This window comes from Schizosaccharomyces osmophilus, chromosome 2, assembly GCF_027921745.1.
Source record: "Schizosaccharomyces osmophilus chromosome 2, complete sequence".
Classification (NCBI taxonomy): domain Eukaryota; kingdom Fungi; phylum Ascomycota; class Schizosaccharomycetes; order Schizosaccharomycetales; family Schizosaccharomycetaceae; genus Schizosaccharomyces; species Schizosaccharomyces osmophilus.
The window spans coordinates 2,843,189-2,869,233 of record NC_079239.1 but is presented as its reverse complement, the minus strand read 5'-3'; the positions used below and the strand labels follow the sequence as shown (position 1 = coordinate 2,869,233).

Below are 26,045 nucleotides of genomic sequence, written 5' to 3'. Positions count from 1 at the left end.
GGACTACTTTGACTTTTAGCTGCTTCTCAAAAAATGTGATTTTTTCTATTTCTCAAAAACGTCTTGGTCGTTGTTGGTACTGGATTACCTACGTATGTGAGAATCAGAAAAGCTCAGTGCATACAATGTATAAAATTTTGAACAGTACTAAGAAAGAAAAAGAAAAGAAAAGATGATACTGAAAAAATGAGCTTTGATTTGGATAAAACAGACGTTCTTTTCATTCTTCTTGGTAACGATCGAAGCTGTCATATTTTGCGGTTTTTTTGGGATCCTTTATTCTTTTTCCTTTTCGTTTTATTGATTAATTCATTTTTCCTCCTAAGTAACAGTCATTTTCAGACGGTATCGCAAACGAGGGACAAAGCTTGGATTTGGATTAAAATTTAAGACAAACCGTCTCAATCCATTCATGTAAACATTTAACCATCTTATACGAAAAAAATGAGCTGAATTATATATTAACAGATGTATATCTTCCATGCTCTTTTGAGTTCTTTACCCTTCTATGGGACCATACGTTTGTACTTGCAAAATTGAACCGACAAGCTGAGTTTTTTTTTTTTTTTTTTTTTTTTTTTTTTTTTTTTTTTTTTTTTTTTTTTTATTTTCTCCTATAAGAAATACAAGGACAAATTCAAGTATTACAAAGGTACGAATTGCGCTTACTGAATTGACTCAATGCCGTATTGGAATTCTAGTCATCAGTAAACTCGGTATCATGTAGGTATAATGACAAAAAACTTCATTATATTAACTCTATCACTTTTTTTGATATAAATTATTTTTTATCGTTGAAATCTAACTTTTTGCAGCTGCAATGGCCTACACTAAATTAGAAACGAGTTTCCCGCCTTGCTGTATGTCTCTCAGCTTCTATCAGACCTATATATCACATGAATAGATAAACTGGAGCTTAATAAGACCATTTTGTATAAACCCAAGAGAGTATTGTCGACTTGATGCTCTCTGTTTGATGAAAAGCAAAATTCATATTTATGGATCAAGGGAGTTACTCCTGCGTCAAGAACCCATTGCATACTGTTTCTTAAAGAAAAATTAGGCGATTCTGTTTGTTCCCTTCATATGATGATGCATTCATTCATGCAGTTCTTGTTTATTTGTAAACAATGAATATTTACAGCCCCGGAATCTACTATGCGTTCGTCAACTTTCGGTAAGAAAAGCGTCAAATTGTTCAATCTTAACGAGTTGTTCCCCCTCTCTCTCTTTAGGGGAGATGATGGGGCACAGTCAATGTAGTCACAACATCCCCACTTTGTTAAGGGGAAATTTCATTCCAAAAGCGGAGAAAGCTGGGGAAAGCGGGGAGAGGCTGAAAAATATCAGTTTATTGGTTCAAATCTCTTACGTGGGAAAACATCCTCTAATAAAATTGAGCCTTTGTTTGTAAACAAAAACCTAATTGAAAGGAACGGGGGAAACTTAAGCCTTCCTACGTTAGTATTGGCTCTTTTTGATTTGCGTTTTTATTTACTTTCCCTTTTGTCAGAAAAAATGTGGAGAAAATGCGGCCTAGACGAGTCTATTATCTTCGTTTACGTCGCAAATTATGAAAAATACGACATCATTGTCTCATAAACGAAACTTTATGCAAGTAAATAAACAAAGATCGGAAGGTTTATGTGTTTCTCTGAATTACAAAACAGTGACTCATTCCTTTTTTTTAAAGCATATATACGCAGATTTTCTGATACTTTTCTACCATCTTCAAGCCATTGATCTCTAGTTTACCAAGCTTTCTTTGTTTTTTAGTACAACAGTTTCCTTTTTGTCACTGTTTACACTTTTACTTTTCAACTATCTTACCGATAACACCAGGAAACTAATCTTCCTTTCTTATTTTGTCAATCACATTTTTGATCCTAAAGATTTTCTATCGACTTTATTTGTATCAATTTCTTTGCTCTTTCCAATATGCAACAATCTTCTCAAACACTTTCAGCCTCTAATAAAGTTCTTACGAACCATCCTGCAATTGGCCATGTCTTTTCTCCAATGACTTATCGCAACCCTCTCTTGCCTTCTGTCTTTACAAATATTCCAATGGGAGCTATGCAAGCGCATATGAATCAAAACAATAGGAACCTTCCTTACGCTTTACCAAAGGCCTTCCCTTACCAAAAAGGTACTACCGAGCAAGCTGGTATTCTAGCCAATTTTCGTATGGGCAACATTACTCAACGGCCTCCTCATCCTCGACCTGTTACTGATACAAACAAGACTAACGGAGAAGAACTTGGAAATTTCCAAGTCCTACCTTATGGTTACTGGGACTACCGTGCTGTCCTTATCCACAATATGCCCGCTTACTACAATATCTCCGAATTTATGAATCTTGGACGCTTTGGAACACTAGAGCGTGTTGTCCCAATATATGAGAGAAATCAACTTTTCCTTAATTTTCTTTCTGCTGCTGATGCCTTTGACTTTTATAACGCTGTTCGTCATACCGATTTTACTTTTAAGAACCAGCGACTCATTGTCTCCACCATTGATATAATGCCATTGGAACCATCTATTATGGAAGCATGCCAACAAGATTTTGTTAGCAGAAACGTTCAAATTACCGGCCTTCCTTCTAATTTTGATGAAGCAGCTTTTTTTCAACATGTATGCTCTCTCGGTAAAGCCGAGCTTATTTCGGTTTGCAAGAATACCGACTCTATTTACGTCCATTATTTGAGCATTACAGATGCTCTTCACTGCATTGATTCTCTTCAATCCCATCCATATTACAGAAATTTGAAATCCTGCTGTTTCTATGAACGATGCGATCGTTACTACGCTCTTGATTTCCACGTCGAAAAAACGGTTCCTAGCTCAGCGTTCATGAAACCTGAAGGTGTTTCTAATAAGAATATGTTAAAAGAATCTTCTATTCAAAACCGTTATACCAACTCTTTTAAGAAGTCTACTGTGCACAACCCTGTTACCCAACTTGAACACAAATCCAATGCAAATAGCCCTCCTTCCTTGTCTAAAAATGTTCTCTCAGAAAACAATGTCACTACTGATACGACCAATAATAAACAGTGCTCACAGCCTGATAATGTTACCGATGCAGATTCTGCTCCTATGACCGAATCCAAAAAATTTCACTCAAAAGACCACACCAGTCTTAAAGAACTGAGCAATGAATTATTCCCTGATCTCGAAAGTTCACATCAAAAAGATTCTAAAACTCTTTCCTCAGAGCAAAACATTTCCATATCCGTTCCTGGCCGTCATTCCAAGACTGCTGCCTTACAAAATGTCACTAATTCCTCCTCCTTCGCTTCTCATTCGCACAAGTCGAAATTTATTGAACCAACTAACAAATTGACCAGCCCTATAAATTCTCCAGTTGGTATTGGTAATGGAGATAAATATGCTTCCCTTCACCTACTTAATGATATCGAGTGTCCGCAAGATGGCATTTCCCCTAATTCAAATAATCAGAATATTACAAACTCCACAGATTATGATCAAGCAAATGAGGGATTTTCTGCGAATCCAGAACCGGATGTTAACATGAATTGCATAACCCAAGACAAAGACAAAGCTATAAGCAATGAAGACAAGGACAATCTACCAAAAGACTCTACTGCGACATCAAACTCCAATTCCTCCTGTGAGGAATTTTCTTTTTCAAATGAGAATTCTAGAAAAACTACAGAGAACGGTTTTTCAAGTGTTTCCTCTTCCCCAATTGACACATATACACCAATAAAGACACATTTTGAAAACGACATTACAAATCAAAGTCCTAGTACATTTGAATGTTTCTACAATACCGATTCTCCTACTCCTCTCCCAGCAAAACATAGTGATGAAGATTCCATAAATGATTTTAGATATCTTCCAAGGTTGACAACCGAGCTGTCATCTTCAAAAAACTCCTCAGTGCTTACTTCTCCTACGCTTGTTGGCTCGCCTCTTGACACTCCTATGAAATCTTTCGCCGACTTTTCCGAATTTACTGCCTTGGATATCATGTCCAAACCTTCCACCGATAACTACCTTGCCCTTGATCTTGATCCTTGTTATAAAAACCGAACGCTTTTCTTAAGCAAAATCCATAAAGCAACAAAACAATTCGAGATCAGCAAATTGTTTCAAGGATTTCCTATTGAAGAAGTTCGCCATTTTTCAAAGAAAAAAATATGTTTTGTCACTTTTCTTGAGTCTTATGATGCAAAGATTTTCTTGGATGCTCATCAAAAACAGCCAGCTTACTTACATGGTCGCCCAGTAAGACTCGAATGGGCCAAGTCTGACAATCCTTTTACTGACAAGCTGTTATATGCAATTTCCAAAGGAGCACGTAGAAGCATTTCCTTTGAAACGAATCGCTTGTCGATTCCGCGATGCGAACTAGTATCAATTTTCAAGAAATTTGGTGATATTGAAAGCTTTCATTTCTCCAAGAAGACAAATTCTGGATCCATTACATACAACAATATTTATTCTGCAATGGAAGTTATGGAAAATCTGCAATCACATTCAATCTTTCAAAATGCTACCATTGATTTTACTCAGGAAGATCGGCACGACCTTCTAAACAGCCGTTATGACAAACATTCTTCCCTTCAAGGAGAAAAAAATAATAAATTCACTAAAGGATTTTCTATTCCAGCGCTTCAATCACTTTCCTCCTGTTTTCCAATTCATGATTTTAACTCTCCTTTACAAACAAAAGGCACCGATTTTCGTCCAACAAACTGTGCCATCATCTCCACTAAGGCATGATTCATCTCTAAATTTTGTTATTAAAATTCGCTTTCATTTCAATTTTTATCGTCAAAGTTTGTTTATCCTATATACGTCTGTTACCAATAAAATCCTTAGAAATTTTTTAAATATTCAATTTATGGTTTTTTTTTTTTTAATGAGCGTAAAACTACTAGATATCCATTGAACATACATGTGTTGTTTTTTTTTTTTTTTTTTTTTTTTTTAAAAAGAAAAAGAAAAACAAAAACAATTAACAACTAACAACTAACAACGGAATTGAACTATTGAAAATTAAGGTACATGCTACTTGAAGTTGATAACTGAAAATTGTAGTTTCGCTGCATGACATTGTGACCTAAAATGGTAAATAATTATTTATTTATTTACATTGAAAAATGAGTAAAAAATAATTTCAAAAAAAAAAGTCCTATCCTTAAAAAATCAGACGAATTAAAGTACAAGAGAATGCAATTGAAGCGTGGTTTGTGATAAATCCATGAAATCATAGTAAGCCGCGACGAAAGTTTCCATGAAGATTTCATTCAGAGTTACGATGTTGCTTGTGATAGTATGTGGTTGTTTCAACTTTAAAAGAGTTTATCGTTCTATATTGAAATTATTTCTATAATAAATTATCATATATACCGCTAAAACTGTACAAATCAAGACTAACTTTTAATTCGCGACTCTGGTTAGCTACCATTAACGAATTCATCATAACCCTAGTACTTGGATGCCGGCGACTACTCAAGATGAACCATTGGTAAAGTATGCTTTATATAAATTTAAAAAAGTAAGGAAAAGATAAAAAAAGAAGAGTTTTTCTAACTGATAGACTTACTTAATTGTTGGGGAAAATGCTACAGCATTGTCCTTTCGAGTACTAAAGATAAATCCATCTGAATTTGAGACCAATATTTCTATCGAAAATGTAAATGGAACATTCGACAAAAATGAACTCTCAGAATTCTTCAGGAATGAAGAAGGCAATGGCTCAGAAGGGAAAATAACATTCATCCTCAATGCTTATGCTATTTTGGGCTTAACTCGCTTTACATCGAGTTACTATTTATATTTATGTATAGCCAGGAAAACAGTTGCTGTAGTCGGTGGACATAGCATATATCACGTGGATAATACTCGATTTATCGAGCTATATCCGAACAGACGAAATCAAAGCTATACTGAACGGAAGTATGATAACATGAAATGAAAAAATGAGTTCTAACACGGGTTCTATAGATGCCTCTCGAGTATTGAAAAAGTTGATCTTGCGAGAACGTTCTACTATAGCTACAGTTATGATCTTTCACAAACAGTGCAGTACAGTTTTACTCATCCTATTCCAAAGCACCAAGTACGCGATATGTTCGTTTGGAATTGGTCGATGCTTCAGCCTATTTTGGAAACCGTAGGCGTTGACTCTCCGTGGTGCATTCCATTAATCCACGGTTTCGTCGATCAAGCTAGTAAGTTTCTGATAAATAATTACACTAACAATTGTTTTTAGAGCTTTCTGTTTATGGAAAACCAATAATCGTTACTTTAATAGCTCGCAGATCCCGTCATTTTGCTGGTGCTCGTTTTTTAAGGCGAGGGATAAGGGATGATGGTTATGTTGCAAATGAAGTTGAAACAGAACAAATTGTATTTGATGGTTCCGTATCTTCCTTTCCAGTGTCATCCAGTGCTCCAGGCATACCTTGTTACACTAGCTATGTGCAGCATAGAGGAAGCATTCCGCTACGATGGTCGCAAGAGTTCAGCAATATCACCCCTAAACCACCAATTGGTATTACGGTAAATGATCCCTTTTACTCAGCAGCGGCTCTTCATTTCGACCGTCTTTTTGGTCATTATGGGGCTCCTTGTATTGTTCTCAATCTCGTAAAATCCAACGAAAAAGTGAAACGAGAATCTTTGTTACTTAATGAATTTGAGTGGGCTATTAATTACCTCAATCAATTTCTTGATCCTTCAAAGAAAATACAGTACATTGGCTGGGACATGTCTGCAGCTTCTAAAAGGCAAGTATACGAGCCATGGATGAACGGTTAGTAGCTAACTGTTTTAGGAAAACTCCAGTAACTAAAACACTCGAAACAATGGCTTATGATATTATTAATAAAACAGGACTATTCTGTACGTCTAATCGATTTTTCCGAGGAGCATTTCAGCAAGGCATATTGAGAACGAACTGCGTAGACTGTTTGGATCGCACTAATGCAGCCCAGTTTGTTTTCGGAAAATGTGCATTGGCTTATCAGCTACAATATCTTGGTGTTTTGGATACCCCAGAACTTGTTTACGAATCTGACGCTGTGCGTTTACTTGCAGAAATGTATCATGGGCATGGAGATACAATCGCTTTGCAATATGGAGGATCATTATTGGTAAATACATTAGACACTTACAGAAAAAACAATCAGTGGTCTAGCACGTCGAGAGACCTTATTGAAAGTGTCAAGCGTTTTTATAGCAACTCTTTCGTGGATTATCAAAGACAGGATGCCATTGATCTGTTTCTAGGAAATTATACCGTTTTAGATAAGGATGTTATTGTTGGAAAAACTAGGATAAGTAACTTTACTGAGAAATTTAAGAATGGGTTATTGGTCAGACGAGATTATCGATATTGGTGGACTCCATTATATTTGAATTCTTCTTTGAGACTCAAAAGCTTTTACAGTGATAACATCCAACGCAAGCGGCCAGAGTTACCAGAGTATTATTTTGAAGAGCTGTATACCTGTAATCGATTTTCATCGCTATCGGATGTGTTACTTCAAAATATGATCTCTACTTTAAATTTTGCTCCTTTGAGCTTATTACCACTTCTAAGAAAGTCTCTATTGCCTGTTTCCTATACTGGTATTGGAATTGAATCACCATCATTCAACCCTTTTATTCCGCGGACGGATCAAAAGCTTGATTTTAAATATGAAAAACCGTCTTCTGATTCGAACGAAGATGAAGAAGGGGAAAAATTTAAAAGAGTTTCTTTATACAAATGGCTATTTAATAGTGAAGATAAATTACAGGAACACAAGCCGAAGCAACAAGCAAAACTCCCTTCTGTAAATAAAGATTCAAAGCTTTTGAATAAGGAAGCTAAACATTTGGATTTTAAGATACCTAGTGCTGATATGAACGCTTACAAGAAGCACTTTCAATTTGGAAGTATAGTAACACAGCCTTTGGAAAAGTATCAGACTATGAACACTCAAGACCGAGCAGCTTATATGAATTACACTAATGTTTTAGATAATTTGAAAGAAGTTAAAGAGAAAGATTTCACGATTTATCAAGATTTCGTTAATACGGCCCATATGGAAGACGATGAAGATACGCTTTCAAAAGGCGACTACACCGAACAAATCGCATTTTACAGTGCCTGGATTGCTGACTATAAAGCTGCTTAAAGATTTTTATTAGAATGCTCAATGAACCTTTATTTATTATATGACATACTCGCTAATAGTTTTCTTTTAATCAGAAGGTGTCTTTTCTATACTTGTCTTTTACGAAACTTATATAATCTTCTTTTTTTCCGTCAGGAAATTCCAACTTCCATTCCACAGACTCTTCCAGCATTTGTTTTAAGTGGGGACCGGGCTTCATATTTAAAAGCGAACTTAATTCTTTTCCCTGTACAATAGTTAGTAATACAGTATTTCTCTCTGTAACTACATACATTTAAAGCAGGTTGAATGCTGTAAGCTTCAACCAAGTCATGATCCTCTATATTCTTGATGAGAGAAACAAAGTAAGGAAGAACCTTGTTGACCTCTTGGTCCACTTCTTCAGTAAAAGATCCTTTCTTAAGCAAGTTCATAAAGAAGGCCCAATTGACAATATCTTTCCAGTATTGTCCCAATTCACGTACAAGTTTACCATATTCCAATCGAGGTAGCGCGACCTTCGAGGACAAAACATTTACTTTTTCCATAACAGCAGGGTAAAATGTATATAAGCCCTCTACTTGTGTTATAACGGGCTTGCTGTATTTGAGACTGTCTCTCACGAGAATAGGAGCCAGTGATCGTTCCTTGGATTTATCAACATATGTCCAGTTATGCCAAGGAAGCACGGCCATAGCAACCCAAAAAATGTATTCTGCTGATCTTGAAATATATTTGAAGGTAGGTACTTCATTGCGCAATAGGTCAAACAGGTCGATGGCTTTTGGTATAAGGCTAAGGGAGTCCAAATTTTTTGAAACGATATTATTATAGTGTCCTAAAAGAGGACCAAATATAGGAGCAAACAAGCCAGAATCATGAATGATACGGAATGCACGACTTGTGTCACAATCTGAAAGAGTACTGTTAGTAAAAGTAGCCTTGACTAGAAGACTTACGGGATAGAATTTTATCGATTTCCACACCAATACGTTCACGACTTATACTGGAGCGAAGCCGATCATGTAAGGTAAAATTTTTTAAAGCGAGAAACGTGTCTGGATGGATTTCAAAGTCAAACTTAGAGGCAAATCGGATACAGCGAACGGCTCTTAAAGGATCATCAGAAAATGTTTCATCAGCTGGGAGCGGTGTACGTATGACTTTGTTTTCCAAATCTGACAAACCGTTTTCTGTATAATCTTCAACTTGTTTTGTACGTAGATTATAAAATAATGCATTTATTGTAGCGTCACGTCGTAAAGCATCTTCTAAAGGTGTTCCGAATATTGAGCTATCCAAGTGTAAATGAGAATTGGAAAAGGTATGAGGTCGCAAATTGACAAAGTCAATGTCCTTGCCGAAAATTTTGGCTGTTGCAGTTTCTAGGTGCTTGGATTTTTCAGGATTGGCATCAATTTTGACAATACGAGTTTTGTATTCTGGATGCTTACTCTGCATGTATTTTTGCAGGTGCTTAGCAAAATCATATCCCGGCATACAATCCACTGCTACATCAATGTCATGACTTTCAATTCCAAGAAGTTTATCACGCACCCATCCTCCTGCAAACCGAAGTTCTGGTTTCTGTTCTGATTCTTGTCCTATGGTATTTGAAACTTCTATGAAGAGGTCTGTGAGCTGTTGTTCACTTTTGTTTAGCGCTATTGGATTTGTCTTGGTAGCCATGCTCATTAATCTTTTGCTCCCCAAAAACTGTTTTGTAGAAAAAAAAGCGACTTGATTGAAACACCGGTTTGTTATTCGATAGCAAGTTTGTAATCTCAAGAGCATTCACTACTCTAGCTGATGCTTTCCAACAACGAAACACAGACTCATAGAATAGGAGAAAATTAGTTCCCTATATACCGAAACAAAAAGAAAGATAGAAATGTTTTCAATATATAAATGAAGCCGGTAATTTAAGTAGCAAACGACTAGAAATTTGTATTTGACGAGAAAAACGGTGGGAGTCGCTATTCCTTGGATGATTTGTATGTAAACAAAAACAAAAAAAGATTCTATCATGAAGTCTCTTACTTTATAATTTATTGCCTTTTAATATACAAACAAACATCTAAAGAGAAAGGAAACATTTAAAAACGCGAGAAAACACCAAAGTTTTCTCTTTCTTTGCTATTGACAAAGCATCAACTCAAACCATCTGTCTTATTTATTAGAAGACAAAATCATTTAAACACTAAATTTCATACCTGTAGTAGTGATAAAAAGAGAAATGTATGGTTTGGGAGTGATTTTCTAGATTCATCGAAAGGATATTTCTGCTGGTCGATAAAGACTTCTTCATCAAGTAAAAGAGCCAAGCAAGCTCGTAACTCAATCCAGCTGTTTTACAATTTATATCATTTTTCTTCGCTCTACAATTACTTTTCCAATTCATTTTTGTTTGTTTACGCGTTTATTTGTTTACATTCTCCAGGATCCCTTAGTAGTCCTCATTTAATTGCATACCCCCACATGGTCCATATATATCTGTAATGTAGATGATCGTATTGTAGTTTAGTCCTGTGGTTATATCCCACATGGTACTCGCCCACATATTTCGCTTATTCGCGTTAGGAAACGCTAAAGGTGTTTACAAACCCCAGAAAAAAGGTGTCTTTTTACCATAATCAACTTGAAGGGATCAATGCCTAGAAATCACAGTGAAAGGAGTAAAGAGGCTCGTCAGTTGAAAAGACAGAAAGAAGACGAGGAGATTCAAGAGCTAAATGCTCAAATAAATGATTATCCCGGGAACGCAACGCGGTTTTTTGATTTACCCATTACACAACCCACAAAAAGCGCTTTGAAAAATGCACATTTCACCACTTTGACGGATATCCAACGACAGGCAATTCCTGAAGCTTTAAAAGGTAGAGATATCTTAGGTGCGGCCAGAACTGGTAGTGGTAAAACGTTGGCATTTCTTGTTCCTTTGATCGAAAACCTGTACCGTCGTAAATGGACCCAATATGATGGTTTAGGTGCTTTGATTATCTCTCCTACTCGAGAGCTGGCCATTCAGACGTTTGAAACTTTGGTCAAAGTAGGCCGTCTTCATTCCTTTTCTGCTGGTTTGATTATTGGCGGTAATAATTTTAAAGAGGAGCGGGAACGTCTATCTCGTATGAACATTCTTGTTTGTACTCCAGGAAGACTTCTCCAGCATATTGATCAAGCAATCAATTTCGATACTTCCAACTTGCAAATGGTTATTTTGGACGAAGCCGACAGAATTTTGGACATGGGATTCAAGGCTACTTTGGATGCAATTATTGCCAGCTTACCAAAAGAGCGTCAAACGCTTTTGTTTTCGGCAACCCAGACAAAATCCGTTCGTGATCTAGCTCGTTTGTCTTTGCAAAATGCCGAATACATTGCTGTCCACGAAAACGAAAGCAGCAGTACTCCTGAAAACTTGAACCAATTTTACTTGTTCTGTCCTTTAACTGAGAAGCTTGACATTTTATTTGGTTTTATTCGCACTCATTTGAAGAATAAGTCTATCGTCTTTCTTTCGTCCTGTAAACAAGTACGGTTTGTCTTTGAAACATTCCGTCGTTTACGTCCAGGTGTTCCTTTGATGCACCTGCATGGCAAGCAGAAGCAGGCTTCTCGTACCGAGGTTACTGCAAAGTTTACCTCTTCTCAAAATGCCATTTTGTTTTGCACCGATATTGTCGCAAGAGGACTTGATTTTCCGGCTGTTGATTGGGTTGTCCAGTTGGATACTCCTGAGGATGTCGATACTTACATTCATCGAGTCGGTCGTACTGCCCGCTTTCAGAGGGGTGGTAATGCTTTGCTCTTGCTGCTTCCTTCCGAAGAGGCTTTCCTTAACCGATTGGAGTCTAAAAAAATTTCTGTAGAACGTATCAACATCAAAGAAGGAAAAAAGACCAGCATTCGTAATCAGCTTCAAAATCTTTGTTTCAAGGAAAATGATATCAAATATCTTGGACAAAAGAATTTTATTTCTTATCTACGATCTGTATATTTGCAGAAGGACAAGGAAGTTTTCCAATTTGATAAGCTCCCATTTGAGGATTACGCAGACTCTCTTGGTCTTCCCGGTACTCCTAAAATTAAATTCGGCGCTTCTCGAAAAGGTAGGACTGAGCCAGCACAAGAACAAAAGACCAAGGTGAGTTCTGCATCTCCATCTGAGGCTTCATCGGAAAGTGAATCCGAAGACGCCAACCAATCCAAGAACGTTCGTACTAAGTATGATCGCGTGTTTGAAAGGAAAAATCAAGATATTTTGGCTCCTCATAGACAAAAGCTTGTAGAACGTGATGAAGGCGATGATGAAGACGAAGACTTTTTACATGTGAAACGGGCCGATCATGAATTACCCGACGAGCGTACTGAAGCTGAAGAGAACAAACTGATTATTAATTCAAAGCGAAAAGAAAAAATGGCTGCATCTAAAAAGGCTTCGCTGAAATATAAAAGAGGTCCCGATAAGGTTTTCTTTGACGAGGAAGGAAATGCCGTTCCTTTTTATGCTGTCAACACGGAGGAAACTTTCCGTAAATCTGGTGATCCTTCACACTTGATCCAAGCACACTTAGCCGCTGAAAGGGACGCATTAGAAAAGGCGGATGCACAAGACAAAGAAACTGTAAGGGAGAAACGTCGTGAAAAGAAAAGAAGACGCCAAGAGCTCGAACGTCGTGCTGAGGAAGGTGATTTCTCTTCGGGTGACGAAAATGAGGCTGTGGTCCAAGTCGCTGACGAAGATGCCGATGAAACCGTTAGTGAAAAGCGACCAAAGAAATGGTTTGAGGACAGCGATCACGAGGAAGAGCCAAATAATGTTATTGAAGTTGAACAACCTACTACTCTTGAAGACCAAGAAGCATTGGCTCTTCGACTTATGGGATCTGCTTAAAACTAATTGGATAAAAGAGACTCATCAAGTGTATTATTTCTGTAAATTATGTTTTGGTTATTCTAGGCGCTTAACATTTGAAAATAAAAATAAAAATAATTATGAAGAGGAACTAAATTTTTTTTTGGTTTACTTTTAATTTTGGACATACAATGGTTTAAAGGGTTTTAGATAAATATATATTAATGCAATATTCTTATGTCTAATTAATAGCTTGGGGGATTGAAGAAGTAAATTAGTTCGTTTTATCGTCAAATAACCTTTAGATGGATTTGATGTTTCAGGAATTCAATTCTTTAAGTAAGTTTGATAGATCTTTCACAACCCCTTTGGAATTTATAAGATGGGCATTCGGTTTCAGCGTGCTTTCCATGCCAAGCCATACTGAAGGTATGTTGTCGGGTAAACCTTTGGCGAAATCTTCACATGAAGTAAGAGTGTATGCAAGAGGAGGGTTCAACATTTGACTTGAACTTAAAGAAAGATTCAGTAATTTACCTTCTCTTAGTTGTTTTATAAAATATTGGAGCATATTGTTCAGGACGGAGAGCTCGTTATGACTTGACACCTTAGGAGCATAAGCGACATTTATTACCAACTCCTGGAACATTTCCCAAGGGAAGTTTTGAAAATCATCGCCCTTGTTTTGGTTTGAGGTCAGTCTAGCACACGCTGACAGAGCATTCATTGCCGTGAACAAATCAACGTCGTTCAAATCTGTACGATTTTCCCCATTAGCTTCAACTATGCACAACGTTTCAAAGACAACTGTGTGGACCCAGGCTATAAGGAAACATATTATACCATATTCTAGTGGTATGCCTAACTCAGTCGTAAAAACAAATTTCAAATTTCGTATCAGTACTTCCTTAAAACTTGATTTCAAGTCAAAATATAGGTAGCGAAAATTTGATGATAACCAAGTAGGAAATTTAAATGAGATATCCGAAGTGCATACCATTCTAAATTCAGGATGTAAGTCTGCTTTAAGCTTAGATGACAGACTTTCTAGCCAGCTCTGAGAAAGGTGAATGTTTTCTAAGAAAACCCAACAAGGTTCATGTTCTGCTTTCCTTAACGTAACGTCGGCAAATTCTTCAGAGTCTAGTGAGCCCATTGGTATCGTAATACAATCGACTTTTCGTTCCGCTAAGCATTGTTCCATATACTGCTTTATATCTATTCCATTTAACGGAATAAGAATTAAAGGTGTATCGCAGCTGATACCTTCGGATATAATAGTATCCAACTTAGTCGGTATATTCGTTACATTAATACCCAGAACAGATTCTGAGAACCATACAACGAATGAATTATAATCCATTTCAGAAATGTCTGACTTTTCCAATTTTTCGTAGAATATTCGCACAGTATTTGACATTCCTGGCTGGCAAACAAACGATTTTCGGAAGTCAAACTGATCCATAATAGAGCTAGGGTCTACATCTATTGATTTCCAAACTAATTCAGATTCTTCGTAAAAAAGGCAAGCCGAGATCAAGAGAGCAAATAATGATCGATCTTCTGGAAGAACTGATAAACAACAAACTTCCACCATTACCTTCATGGTAAGATTAAACAATTCTTTCGGCTTTACTGTATTCTCATATGATGAATTAACTTGAAACAGTAGCTGATTAAATAATGAAGCAAAAAACTTCATTGATGTGTCATATCGAGAATTTCTTTTACTCATCACTTTAAAAACGAGTATCAGAAAAGTAAACAAATCGATGTTCCTACTAAAATGAGAACTCATATCCGAAATACTTTTTTCAAGTGACATCCTTTCTAGGTCCAAATTTTCCTTTTCCACAATTGAAGCTCGTATAGAATTTAAAATAAGCAAAACATCATCATTTGCTAAAATGTCAATGTTTTGAGTTGATAGAATTGTGAGAAGATTTTTTTGCTGACAAAATAGTTCTGACTTAATTTGTACCAACCGTTCCCTAGTAAAGCGTTTGCTTTGAATTAGATCACTATTTTCAATGGTAATCAACGAGTTTAAAAATTCTCTACTCAAACCCGAAGAGGTCGGAGTAAAATTGATGATAGTCGTAAAACTGCTAATCTTGTACGACATAAAAGAATCATTAAATGTGTTAGAATAAATGATTATCTTGAGAGGAACAGATATTTCAAATACATCCTTCGAAACTTTGATTGACACTTTCCCTGATCCCGAGTAAAGTACTGGAGATATAAGCATATCCAACAAGGGACACCAATTTTCCACATCCTTTATTAATATAGTCTTTCCTAATTTCAAAGCCGCTTTCAATTGACTCTTGAAAGTTTTGCTTATCAAGCTTAAGCAAATCGTAGAATTTCCAAAGAGAGCTTTTAGTGGTTCAAACGCATAAAAAGAGGGATCAATTACTAATGCCGGTCTCACACATTCATTTATTATTGCCATATTTGTCATGAAGTAATCGTCTGTGAAAGGAAGTTTTGTCTCGTTCAACACATCATTTAAAAGTTCCTGCAAGAAGTGCGCTATATTCTGCTTTTTATGAATGTGACCCTCTTGGACCAAAACGGAAGACACATGTTGGACAACAGTTTCGCGCTCAATAGGATCCAATAAACCAGCATAATTTAGCAAAAAGGCAACCAAAACACTATGGCCACTCAGTTCAGATAATTTTTCCTCGAAAGAATTCATAAAAATCTCCCAGTAAGCCTTTTCTGTGGACATATCATCCATAATCTTTAAGCTTCTCTTTAACTTATCTTGGATGTTAGCAAGCTCGAGCTTCAACGTGTGCACTTCAGTTATCAAAGTAGCGTAATTTTCTTGCATCCCCATCAATTCTTTGTCCAGTTCCTCAGAAATCAACTTGACGTCTGAAACTTTGCGCCGCATTTCCTCTCCTTCTGCCTTTAACTGCGAGACATTATCATTCAACGGACTTACTTTTTGCAAGACTTTCGAATAGTTACAGTGAGATCTAATCCAAAGAAACAAAGGACCACAAGCTTTGCTGGCCCTATTTACAATCTCATACTTGAAAGTTGAGTTGCGAAAATATTCACTTTCTAGACGCTTCCTGAGGGACGGATTTAGTTGCTTTTCCGAATCAAAAGTCAAGACATTAGTAATAAAATCCTCTCGTTTCAACAAAGATTGTACAGACTTCCAAGAAGTAACTTTATGTCCCAGTAACTTACATACTGCCTCCATTGTTAGCTTGACTACATTGGGCGGGTGAGAAAGACTTCGTAACTCCGATAGATGACTCTTCTTAATGTTACTGACGGAAGCCTTAGCTTCATCAATAGCCGGTTTAACAACTGAGAGTTCTTTCAAAACCAACGAAGTTTTCGATTCAATTTCTTCATTTTGGCCTCTCAAATTGCGTTCTAATTCCAAAACCTCCTTTTGTCTTACTTCAACTTCTTGTTTGGCATTCATTAGGTTATGTAGCCTAGAGTTTGCATGATCTGTTTTTTCATTAAGCACAGATTCCTGCTCGTATAGCATAGTTTTGAGAACTAGAATCTGTTGTGCTGTTTCTTTAAGCTTATTTAGTCCAATATCGACATGATCCTTCTCATTGAATAGACGACTTCGAAGATTTCTAAAGAGTTTTACATATAACAGGATAAAATCGGATAAAAGATTTGGACTCATAGTCAAGCTAAATTTTCTTTTTTCATAGTAAGCTTTCATATGCATGTGCAAACTAGACATTACGCTCACCAAGTTCGGTAAATGTTCTTTCACCAGACATCCTCCATATAACTCGTCACATAAGTCTGGAAATTTGGAAAGCTCGTTGCTAAACAGCTCCTGAACGGTCAGTTTATCAGGTGGTTGAAAATAAATGGTAGTACATCGGTTTATTAGGGCAGGTGATAAAACATTTAAACCTTTGTAACCTGATGTATACACGATAAAAAACACATGAAGGTTTTGGCAAATCAAACTCTGTACCTTTTCAACGACCTCACTGTCAGATTTACATAGATGGCGGAGCATTACGCTCTTTTTAAGATTTCCCCATTCTTCATCTGTAAACAGGCAGCTTATATCAGAGCCAGTAAGCAAATTGTTCATAACCTCAAATACGTCCGAATTAACGCATTGAAAGTGATCGATCGCAAGACAAAGTTTATTATCGTCAGCAACGACAAGTTTGACTATAGTTTTTAATTCTTCCATTAAGTCTGGGAACTCTGGCTGTAAACAAGGATCGAAAACTAACAATTTATAGCCAAGCTTCCAGCTCACAAGTTCTAATACACTTTTCTGATTCGATCCATATTCTCCATAAATTACTGCATGGCTATTGGTATGTGCAAAAACACGGCTGATCCGGATAGCATCAAGACAACCTTTTTCTGTAGGCAAAAAAAGGGAATTTGGGCAAGCAATTCTAAAGTTTTCGATAAATCCTTGCAGATGCGACTTCACAGTGTTTAAAGTAACTATGCTGTAATTTTCACATAATAAATTACATGTAAAGTAGTTAGTGAACTCCTTAAAGTTCACTCCTTCATATTCTGTATATAAAAAGTTCTGTAAAATAGATTCACCAAGTTGAAAGTCCGTATGGTTTAATCTATCCATGAACACACGGCAAGCTTCATGGTACCATATTTGAAGTAACTGCTCGGAAGTAATTTGATTCATTGATTCCACCATGTTTCGTAAACAATCAAACCATTTCGTTAGTTCTCTAGGTGTATAGGTGTGGATAATATATTCCTTTGAAGAAAATGTATGTTTGATTTTTTCATAAACCTTCACACTGCAATTAAGAAATCTCTCATTTAATGAGCTGGAATGATTATACTCCACAAAGCTCAGAATTCTATCACATATGGGTTTGTAAATCTTAGTGAGTGAATCGAAACCTGGATATCCGTATTGTATAACTACTGAGCTTCTGAGAATACGGGATGACAAGGAAGACCTTCCATAATCAGTAGGGGGGTTACAGGCACCGAAAATAAGAATTCTTTTCATGTTTATCCACTTCTTAAATCTGGGATGCCAGAAACCTTTGTGGTGCAAAACGCATCTAAGAAAGCATAAAGCGTCATTTCCACCGTTCTGGCTTGGTTTGGGTAAATTGATTTCGTCAAAGAACACAGCTAGTGTTTTATTGTTTTTTGGGGCAACGTAAGATGAATTAGCACGTATGCTATAGATAGTATTTCTTTCCAAGAAGCGAATAATAGCATAAGCAGAAGTAGACGCTGAAAAGTTCATCACGGCAACGTCAATATTGTCATTATCGTTCAAAAAATGAAGCATTGTCATACTCTTACCTGAACCGGGAGGTCCGCAAAAAATTAGGCAACCGTTCATTAATAAGAGGTCGTTAATCAACTTGTCATAGCGAATTACTTCAGTAGTCCTTATCACTGCGCCTAAATCTGGAGCATCATTATTCTTTTCAAACTCAAGAGTTTCATTGATACCTAACCAGTTCTGAGTTTCGGCATCAACGTCCAAATCCAAAATCATTTCACTTGTATTAGAAATACCAGTCCCCAAATCATAGTTTTCCTTTATCCAGTCTGTAAACTTACGATGAGAATCTAAATCGGAATCACCGATACATGCCCAAGCTATTGAAAGTAATAATTTCTTTCTCATGTAAGCTGTCAGGGTTGCTTTGTTGAAGGAGCAATTAAACTCAATAAACCTGGACGAATTCATAATTTCCTTCTTAAAATATAACAAAAGAGTTTCTTTAAATCGTGACCTTTCTAATTCCATAACATGGGACAAACTATTGGCAAATTCATAAAGTTCGTCTATAGGTAACTCGGAAACAATCTCAATTACAGTTTCACATATCACACTTCTCTTTTCCGAGTTTCCTTGATCAGAAGTTATTTCACCCAACAACGGCTCAATATAAACATTGTTGGTGATAGGTTCGTCATCAACATACACAATACCACATCTACTGATGGTTGCCATTGTTGCTGACTGGATACTGTCAACTTCAAAAAGAATCCTAACACTATCAGAAAGGGGAATTCTTTGGCCGTCAGGTAATGTTAAAAAGCGGTTGTCATCCAACAAGCTGTTCATTGCTTCAACCCAATCAGGCGTAATATCGTCATCAAAAATAATCCAGTGTTGGCTCCTGGAACCTATAGCTGAACGTAGTATCTGTGTGAATATACCATCCGCCCATTCGTGAGTTGTCAAGTCCAAGGTCCCAAAAAGGGACTCTTTGTCAATAGATTTGGGAGAAATAACATGGTGTTCGGTATTCATTTGTAGTCTATTATAAGCATCCAAAAGACTTTTCCAAACATTAGTTTTACCTGAACCGCTTGAACCATATATAATGATTCCACTGTAAACTTCGGAAAGCTGATGAAGTTGAAGTACTTTTTGAGTAAGGTACGTGAGGTTATTAATTGACTTGGAATCTTTCAAGGCCGCTTCAAGTGATCCAATGATAGTGGTTAACTCGCTATTTTGTGTGTTGATAGTGCTGAAATATTTTTGTCTCAGACCTTCAAAAACTTTTGCGTCATTAACACTAAGCCTTGGTAAAACAACAGTCTGAATTGCTCGATAAATAAATCCAAGGTCGCCAAAATTTGCGTATTCCAATAAATTACTACGGCGAAAATTACATGATACTTTAATGATGGCACGTATAGTTCGAAGTCCAAAATCATAGTATGACACTTGGGAAAATTGTTTAGCACAATCTTTGAAGAAAGAGGTTAATATATTTGCAAGGTCCGATGAGTTTTTAAAGCCATTACTATAAAGAAGTACTTGACAGATTTGGAGAGCATCAGGAGTTTCCATCCAAACAGTACGAAAAAGACGCTTCAAGTTGCATGGTAGCTCTGAACGACCTTGGTAGCTAGGATTTAACGTAATGAAGATACAAAAGCTTCGGTCAGCTTCAATCAATTGGCCATTGATTGGTAGTAAAGCTTTAGATCCCCTCTTACAATTCGTTTGTATTAGTTGAATATCTTGGGATACGGAGCTCAGCGTTCCAGGATTCAATCGGTTAAACTCATCAAAACAAGCATAGACACCCAGCTGGCATAAACCAGTTAGTATTCGGCGAATTACCTTATAATTGAAAGAATCATCACAGTTAAATACAAAAACATATCGCCCCAAATAAGCACCAAGTGCCTTTACTGTTTCGGTTTTTCCTGTTCCTGCAGGTCCAGATGGAGCACCCCCGAAGCCCAACTGAATGGCATGTATCAAAGTTGAGAAACATTCCCTTGTTAGTTCTGTATAAACGAAAGGACTCTCAATTTGCACATAATGAAACGTGTAAGGACAAGTAACCGAAAACATTTCAACATTGATAGAAGGCTTACCACGTTCGTCAATTTGGTAAGAACATTTAATTTCACGGAACCAGTAATAATCATTATAGTTATTGTCAATAAGCGTTTTTACTAAGGACCTATAATGTAGTTTTTCGTTGATGAACAATAAAACTTTTTTCCGCAAAATCACATTTTCTTCATCAATTGCGTACTTACTTAGCCATTCAATCCCTTGTTTTAACAAACTATCAAAGCAAGTGAGTTCCTTCTCTTTGATTCCTTCCTTTAAGGCATGACTTGCATAACAACGAAAGCAAAGTAGCAATATTTGGCTGGGAAATGACTTCAACCAGACAGGGAACCAAGCATTTAAATTGTTAATATCATAATCTTTGTTAAAATTAGAATATGCTACACCGAAAGTTTTTAGAAGCACGCTCCTGATATCTTTTTCAATAAAGCTGACCCACTCGAAGCAGCCGGATTCTTGTTTTATTCTAATTGGTGAAGAAAGTACTAAGCTTAAATGTTCATCTGTAACAAGTTTTTCAATGGTATCATCCTCTTGACTGATGATGAGCCTTTTTATCCCAGGGAACAAAGTACCAATATGCTTGTCCATAATAGCTTCATCGTTGATATGACAGACAAGCTCCAATAAGTCTTCATCACCTAAGAAAAATAAACGAGGGAATTTTAATCTTTCACTTTCAAAGTATTCTATCAACAATTTTTTGATATCAATTAAGGAACGAAGTAAAGTATCAGCGAAGTCTTTTGGTGATTGCAGCTTATGAAATCCTTCAATTCCCTTTGAAGAAAGAAGTAAGTTGATCCCTTGAGTATAAGACTTTGTTGACCTAAAATAAGCAACAGCAGCTTGAGGTAATAAAGACTGGAATACCTTGTTTTTCGAAAAAACGCCGTCCAAATACGTCCAATGTTGCTGGACGTCCACCCAAATATTAAGGAAATCAAGCAAGTCAATTAGTTTGTCAGTTAAATCATCAGTTAAACCTTTTACCTGACTATAACTTTCAGATAATTTAATAGAGCTCAGCTGATCAATCCATTCTTCGCAGTCGGATAATAGTTTATCGCTATCTTTCAATAGGTATGTTCTGTTATCGTAAAGGAGAAATTGAAATTCATAACTTTCAGAGCTCATGCAGATTGATTGCAATAAATTCCGAATAGTTGCTTCTTCGGAAGCTTCCTTTATCACGTCCTTAACCAAAGAGAAATGTGAGGCCAACTTGAGTCCCAATACATCCTTTAATTTCCAACTCTCACAAGAATTGTTTTGTACGATTCCTATAGCTGATAATAACCTTTGCCAATGTTTTTTCTCGACATGACTACTTTTCAATTCACGTAGCAAAGGCATAACGTATAAAATTTCGGCTATTTTTGTATTAAGTTTAGCATAAGGCACCAAAGATTTTATATTCGACGGACATTTATCCAGTTCCTTCGTTTGATCGGTCAGTTCTTTCTCGAAAACTTGACAATCTAAAAGCAACCAGGGAGTTTCCTCGTATACTTGCAAAACTTTTACATTTTCCGAAATAAGAAATAACAATTCTTTATATGAGAGAATTTCGTTAAAACATTTAGAAGTATCGCTAAATTCACTGGTAGGAATCCTTAGCGATTTTTCTAGTTGGCATTGGTCCCCCAAGAGCTCGATTATAAAATTAAAATCCTTTGAATAGTTTTCCAGAACAGCTGAAAACGTTTCGAGGTCAAGTTCATGCAAACGAGTTTTCTCTAAATCCCAATTGGAGAAGAACAAAGCCAATTTGATTCTTAGATCACCACTTGAGTTTTGAGTAAATTCAATCAACTTGCTTTTATTTTTAGTATAATAAACATTTACTTCATCCAATGCAATAAAATAAGGATCTATTTCATGTAACATTAGCTCATAAGGAGTCCAACCACTACAAAGACGATAATTTGTGTCTTTGAAAATATTTTCAGTCGACCTCACTAGTTCTAACAGTGTTAGCGCCGTCTTCTTAAAATTCAAAGAAATTTCCAAGTTCGAGGCAGACTCATTTGCTTCTTTGACTGATTTCCAATCACCTAATTTAATACTACGTAACGAATCCTTATAGTGAGAAAGACTCTGTCGGAAATTTTGTACAGAATCAAATAATTCTTGTGAAAATAGCTCAAAGTAGAACTCCATCCATTTAGAAAGAGAGTAAGTCGTGCGGCTTCTAAATGGCACAAGGTCTACTTTAAATAACCCAAATCTAACCTCATCATCTATTTCACTGAGGGTCCTTTTCGTGTATGCAAGATATTGAATGAGCTGAAAAAAATCATTCTGCTGTAAAGAGACAGTCGAGAACTTATCCAAAAGTCGAGTATCAAAAACTTGATATCGTTCTAAAGGAGTAATGTACCTCTTAATATCAACAAGCGCATTTGAGCATACATTCAATAAATTCACCACTTCAGCATCCAAAGCTTGTAGAGTTTTTATAAAAATTGCGGATTTTGACTCAGACACCCCTCCACTGGTAGGATAACCACGTAAATAGATAGCAGGAAGGTTTTTAACTGATGAAAAGAGGTAATTTATCATGTCAAATATCGAAGTTAATATACCTTGAAGGGAAGGCTCAAGTAATATAGCACCATTTTTCGATGTCAAAGAAATCGGCTGCAAAATCAAACTTTTATCTAACAATCTTTTCATTGAAAGACTTGAAGTAACTAAGTTAGTGATGTGGTTATCATCAGTTGTTTTTAGTAACAGGGAAAGATTATCAAATATCCTTTTTAATTTTATAATTAAAATATTCTGGATCCTTTCGTTAATAATTAGCACAACCTTATGAAGGTTAGAATATCCATCAACATATAAACGATCAACTATCACTTGAATTTCCTTTAATAAACCAAGGAAAGATTCATACACATACTCATCATTTTCGAGCCGTATTAAGTTGCTATCTATTTCGGAACAAGTACGCACAACCGATTCATATTTAGAGCAATATATGTTGATTAGGGAATTTAATTGATAAATAAATGCATGCGGACCAGAAATATCTGTACAATTGTTTCCCGATTCTTTTTCACTTTGTCGAGTCTGATCGTTTAAAAAGTCTTCCCATGTTAAAAACAAATTTTCAGATATATGACTCTGAATTTTGTTTTCTACCTCGGTAAGCAGGTACTTTTGAACCGATGAAGTTTCAACAACCTTAGCTGACTGATTATAGAGTTTGGCTGAGCTCGAGAGATTAGCAGCAATGGACTGTAGTTTTTGGGAATTAGATATTATTTTTGAGAAACGCTCGGGAACTTCATACCCCATTGATGAAAGAGTCCTGAACTCCTTTATTAACATCATTAGCTGTGAGTCCAGAGTAACCGAAATCTCCAAACAATTCAGTTCCGTTACGGGAATAATTTTAAAGATAGGAGTAGTAAAATCAAACACATCTAAGGACAAACTATTTAACCAGTTTTTATAAATGACAAGAGGATTAAGCCTTTTCTGCAGTGATTGAGCTTCTGATTTTAGCTTTGTTCCTTCATTGTAGGTCGCCAAATCATTACCCAAAATTATATCAAGTTGAGTAGAGTATTTCTGTAATCTTCGAGTTACCTGGCTAGACCACATGATAGCACCTGAAACGGGAGGAATATCGCGAAGTTGGTGCATAGCGAAGAGTTCCAAGTCGGAAGTAACGTCGGTAAAACGAGACTTTAAGGTGACCACATCATGGCTTACACCGTTTATAAGCTGCAAATGATATTCCCGAACTGCATTTCTTATCTTCGGACGCATTAGCAAAGTGTTATACTTTAAAAACGTTGAAATCAAGTGGGTAGTATTTTCACAAGACCTAAATTTTTCCTTTATAAAAAATATAAATTGACTGTCAAATTGTGAAAGTACATCACCGAATTTTGACTCTTGCAGATTCCACTTCCTTCTTCCATCTTCAGTGATATCCAGAACATCGACATTTCGGAATAAATCTAGAGACGAAGAAAACTGAGAGTCAGAAACAGTTTCGAAAAGCTCTACACCATCTTGATCGGAAGATGAAAGAGATGAAAGCGTAACCGTTAAACTTTCATGGGTTTCTCTTACAAGTAGCATGGACAGTAGTCGTTTCGACAAAAACTTTGGTTTTTCGTTCAAGCAGATAGCTCCGTAAGCTTCTTTCCGCTTAGAGAGGGTATGTTTTACTAATAGTAAAAATTCCTTGTTATTAGAGTCCCACGTCGTCAACACATTCAAAGCAATAGATAAATTGTGCTGAAAGTCTGTAAAAGACATAGCCAACAAATAGTCAGAGTCTAGTATTTCTGTAAGCTTCGAACCAAAATCATCAGCAAGGCAGTTCAAAAAAGTGATAGTGCGCGACAATGGATAAGACGAACTTTTCCATCGTTTCATGAAATAAGTATGTACTGACATTATGGCTGTATGAAGAGAATCCAGAGAAGATGCGCCTTGAATCGAGGATAAAGGAATATCTACCAAAAAACTGGCAACTCTGTTTGCTGTGTCCGATTGTGCGCGTAAGTTAGTGTTGTTCAAAAAAGAAGCAGTTGTATGGAAACGCTTAGCAAAATTCAATACCTCCAAGGTGAACTTGACCGGTAGGCCCGTCAATTGTTTATATACTTCGTTATATGATAGACACAACGAATGCCAAAACCTAATTTCCTGTGAGGTTGACCCTTGTTCTTTCGTTTGAGAAGTCTCTACAAGTTGGTTTATGTTGTTGATCCAAGAATGAACGGTTACGTTTAACGAATTCAAAAATTTTGGGTTTGATAAAGTATCGGAAGAAATGCAATGGACAGAGAGATCTGCATCTTCAATTTCGGACTGATGGATAGCTTCCTTTATAACAGGATGTATGTATAGTATCACATGGGGAACTGAGCGATCAGTTTGAAGGTTGGCAAGGGAGAGTTCAAGCTCAGTAAAAACCTTCTTTGTGTTACTTAATTGTAAATTATAATTTGGTAAAGTATTGGTTGTTTTTTCAGGCGTCTCTTTGGCACAATTGACAAAAAACGGCTCTAAAACATATTTCACGTAACTATGAACGGTGTTAATAGAGGAATTAAAAGGATTGTCATTATGGCGAGCAGATAAAGGCAGGTGAGCAAAAACCAACTGCTTTTGTAGATGAGCCGTGAGATCCATATATTTTGTTTGCTTGAGAAAAACGAGAACAACATCAGAATCTGATTTCACCGTATAGTTGTAGTCAATATGAAAGATCCAGTTGTCGATTTTTAGATCATGCAAGCCAGCTTCCGAAGGTGATGAGCTTAAAACACCAAATAAGTACAGATACAGTTGGTCTGAATCTTGCAGAAAACAAGCAAAAGCATCTGTAAACTCTTCACATTTCGAGATTTCAGCAAACGTTACTTCTTGATCTATTGAACATGTAATACTAATAGCTTGTTTCAGATAGTCCAGAATATTATGAGCACCAGTCCTTGTGGTAGATATGTCTAGATTTGAGCTGGCTATGGACGTTCGTTCTAAGGGAATTGTCATAACAAAAATGAAAATATAAATATTTCAACAAAAAGAAAGAAAATGAGAAATGAATGCAAATATCGCTGGCAATAGACCATGAAAACACCTATATAGAAAAAGAGCCAGTCCATAATACCAGAAAGGATGAACAAAGAAACCAAAGACAAAGAAAGCCAAACCAATGAAAGGGAAA

General features: G+C 36.4%; 5 protein-coding genes across 5 annotated transcripts; 3 read left to right on the top strand and 2 right to left on the bottom strand.

The window, feature by feature from the left end:
• Positions 1-1,938: 1,938 nt before the first annotated feature.
• SOMG_03795 (meiotically up-regulated 24 protein) lies at positions 1,939-4,752 on the top strand (the record flags this gene model as incomplete). The annotated part of the gene is made up of 1 exon (XM_056182582.1): positions 1,939-4,752. One exon carries the CDS (start codon positions 1,939-1,941, stop codon positions 4,750-4,752), a length of 2,814 nt encoding a protein of 937 aa, XP_056038168.1.
• A 718-nt stretch (positions 4,753-5,470) lies between these two features.
• fig4 (inositol polyphosphate phosphatase Fig4) lies at positions 5,471-8,159 on the top strand (the record flags this gene model as incomplete). Its single annotated transcript, XM_056182581.1, has 5 exons — positions 5,471-5,530; positions 5,573-5,931; positions 5,980-6,206; positions 6,248-6,764; positions 6,812-8,159. The coding sequence occupies 5 exons, from the start codon at positions 5,471-5,473 to the stop codon at positions 8,157-8,159; spliced, it is 2,511 nt and encodes an 836-aa protein (XP_056037483.1).
• A 70-nt stretch (positions 8,160-8,229) lies between these two features.
• cca1 (CTP 3'-tRNA nucleotidyltransferase Cca1) lies at positions 8,230-9,932 on the bottom strand (the record flags this gene model as incomplete). Its single annotated transcript, XM_056182580.1, has 3 exons — positions 8,230-8,385; positions 8,432-9,051; positions 9,098-9,932. 3 exons carry the CDS (start codon positions 9,930-9,932, stop codon positions 8,230-8,232), a joined length of 1,611 nt encoding a protein of 536 aa, XP_056038171.1.
• Positions 9,933-10,788: 856 nt separating this feature from the next.
• hca4 (ATP-dependent RNA helicase Hca4) lies at positions 10,789-12,086 on the top strand (the record flags this gene model as incomplete). The annotated part of the gene is made up of 2 exons (XM_056182579.1): positions 10,789-12,049; positions 12,079-12,086. The coding sequence occupies 2 exons, from the start codon at positions 10,789-10,791 to the stop codon at positions 12,084-12,086; spliced, it is 1,269 nt and encodes a 422-aa protein (XP_056037489.1).
• Positions 12,087-15,873: 3,787 nt separating this feature from the next.
• Positions 15,874-25,870, bottom strand: dhc1 (dynein heavy chain, minus-end directed microtubule motor Dhc1; the record flags this gene model as incomplete). The annotated part of the gene is made up of 2 exons (XM_056182578.1): positions 15,874-15,919; positions 16,047-25,870. The coding sequence occupies 2 exons, from the start codon at positions 25,868-25,870 to the stop codon at positions 15,874-15,876; spliced, it is 9,870 nt and encodes a 3,289-aa protein (XP_056037488.1).
• Positions 25,871-26,045: the final 175 nt, after the last annotated feature.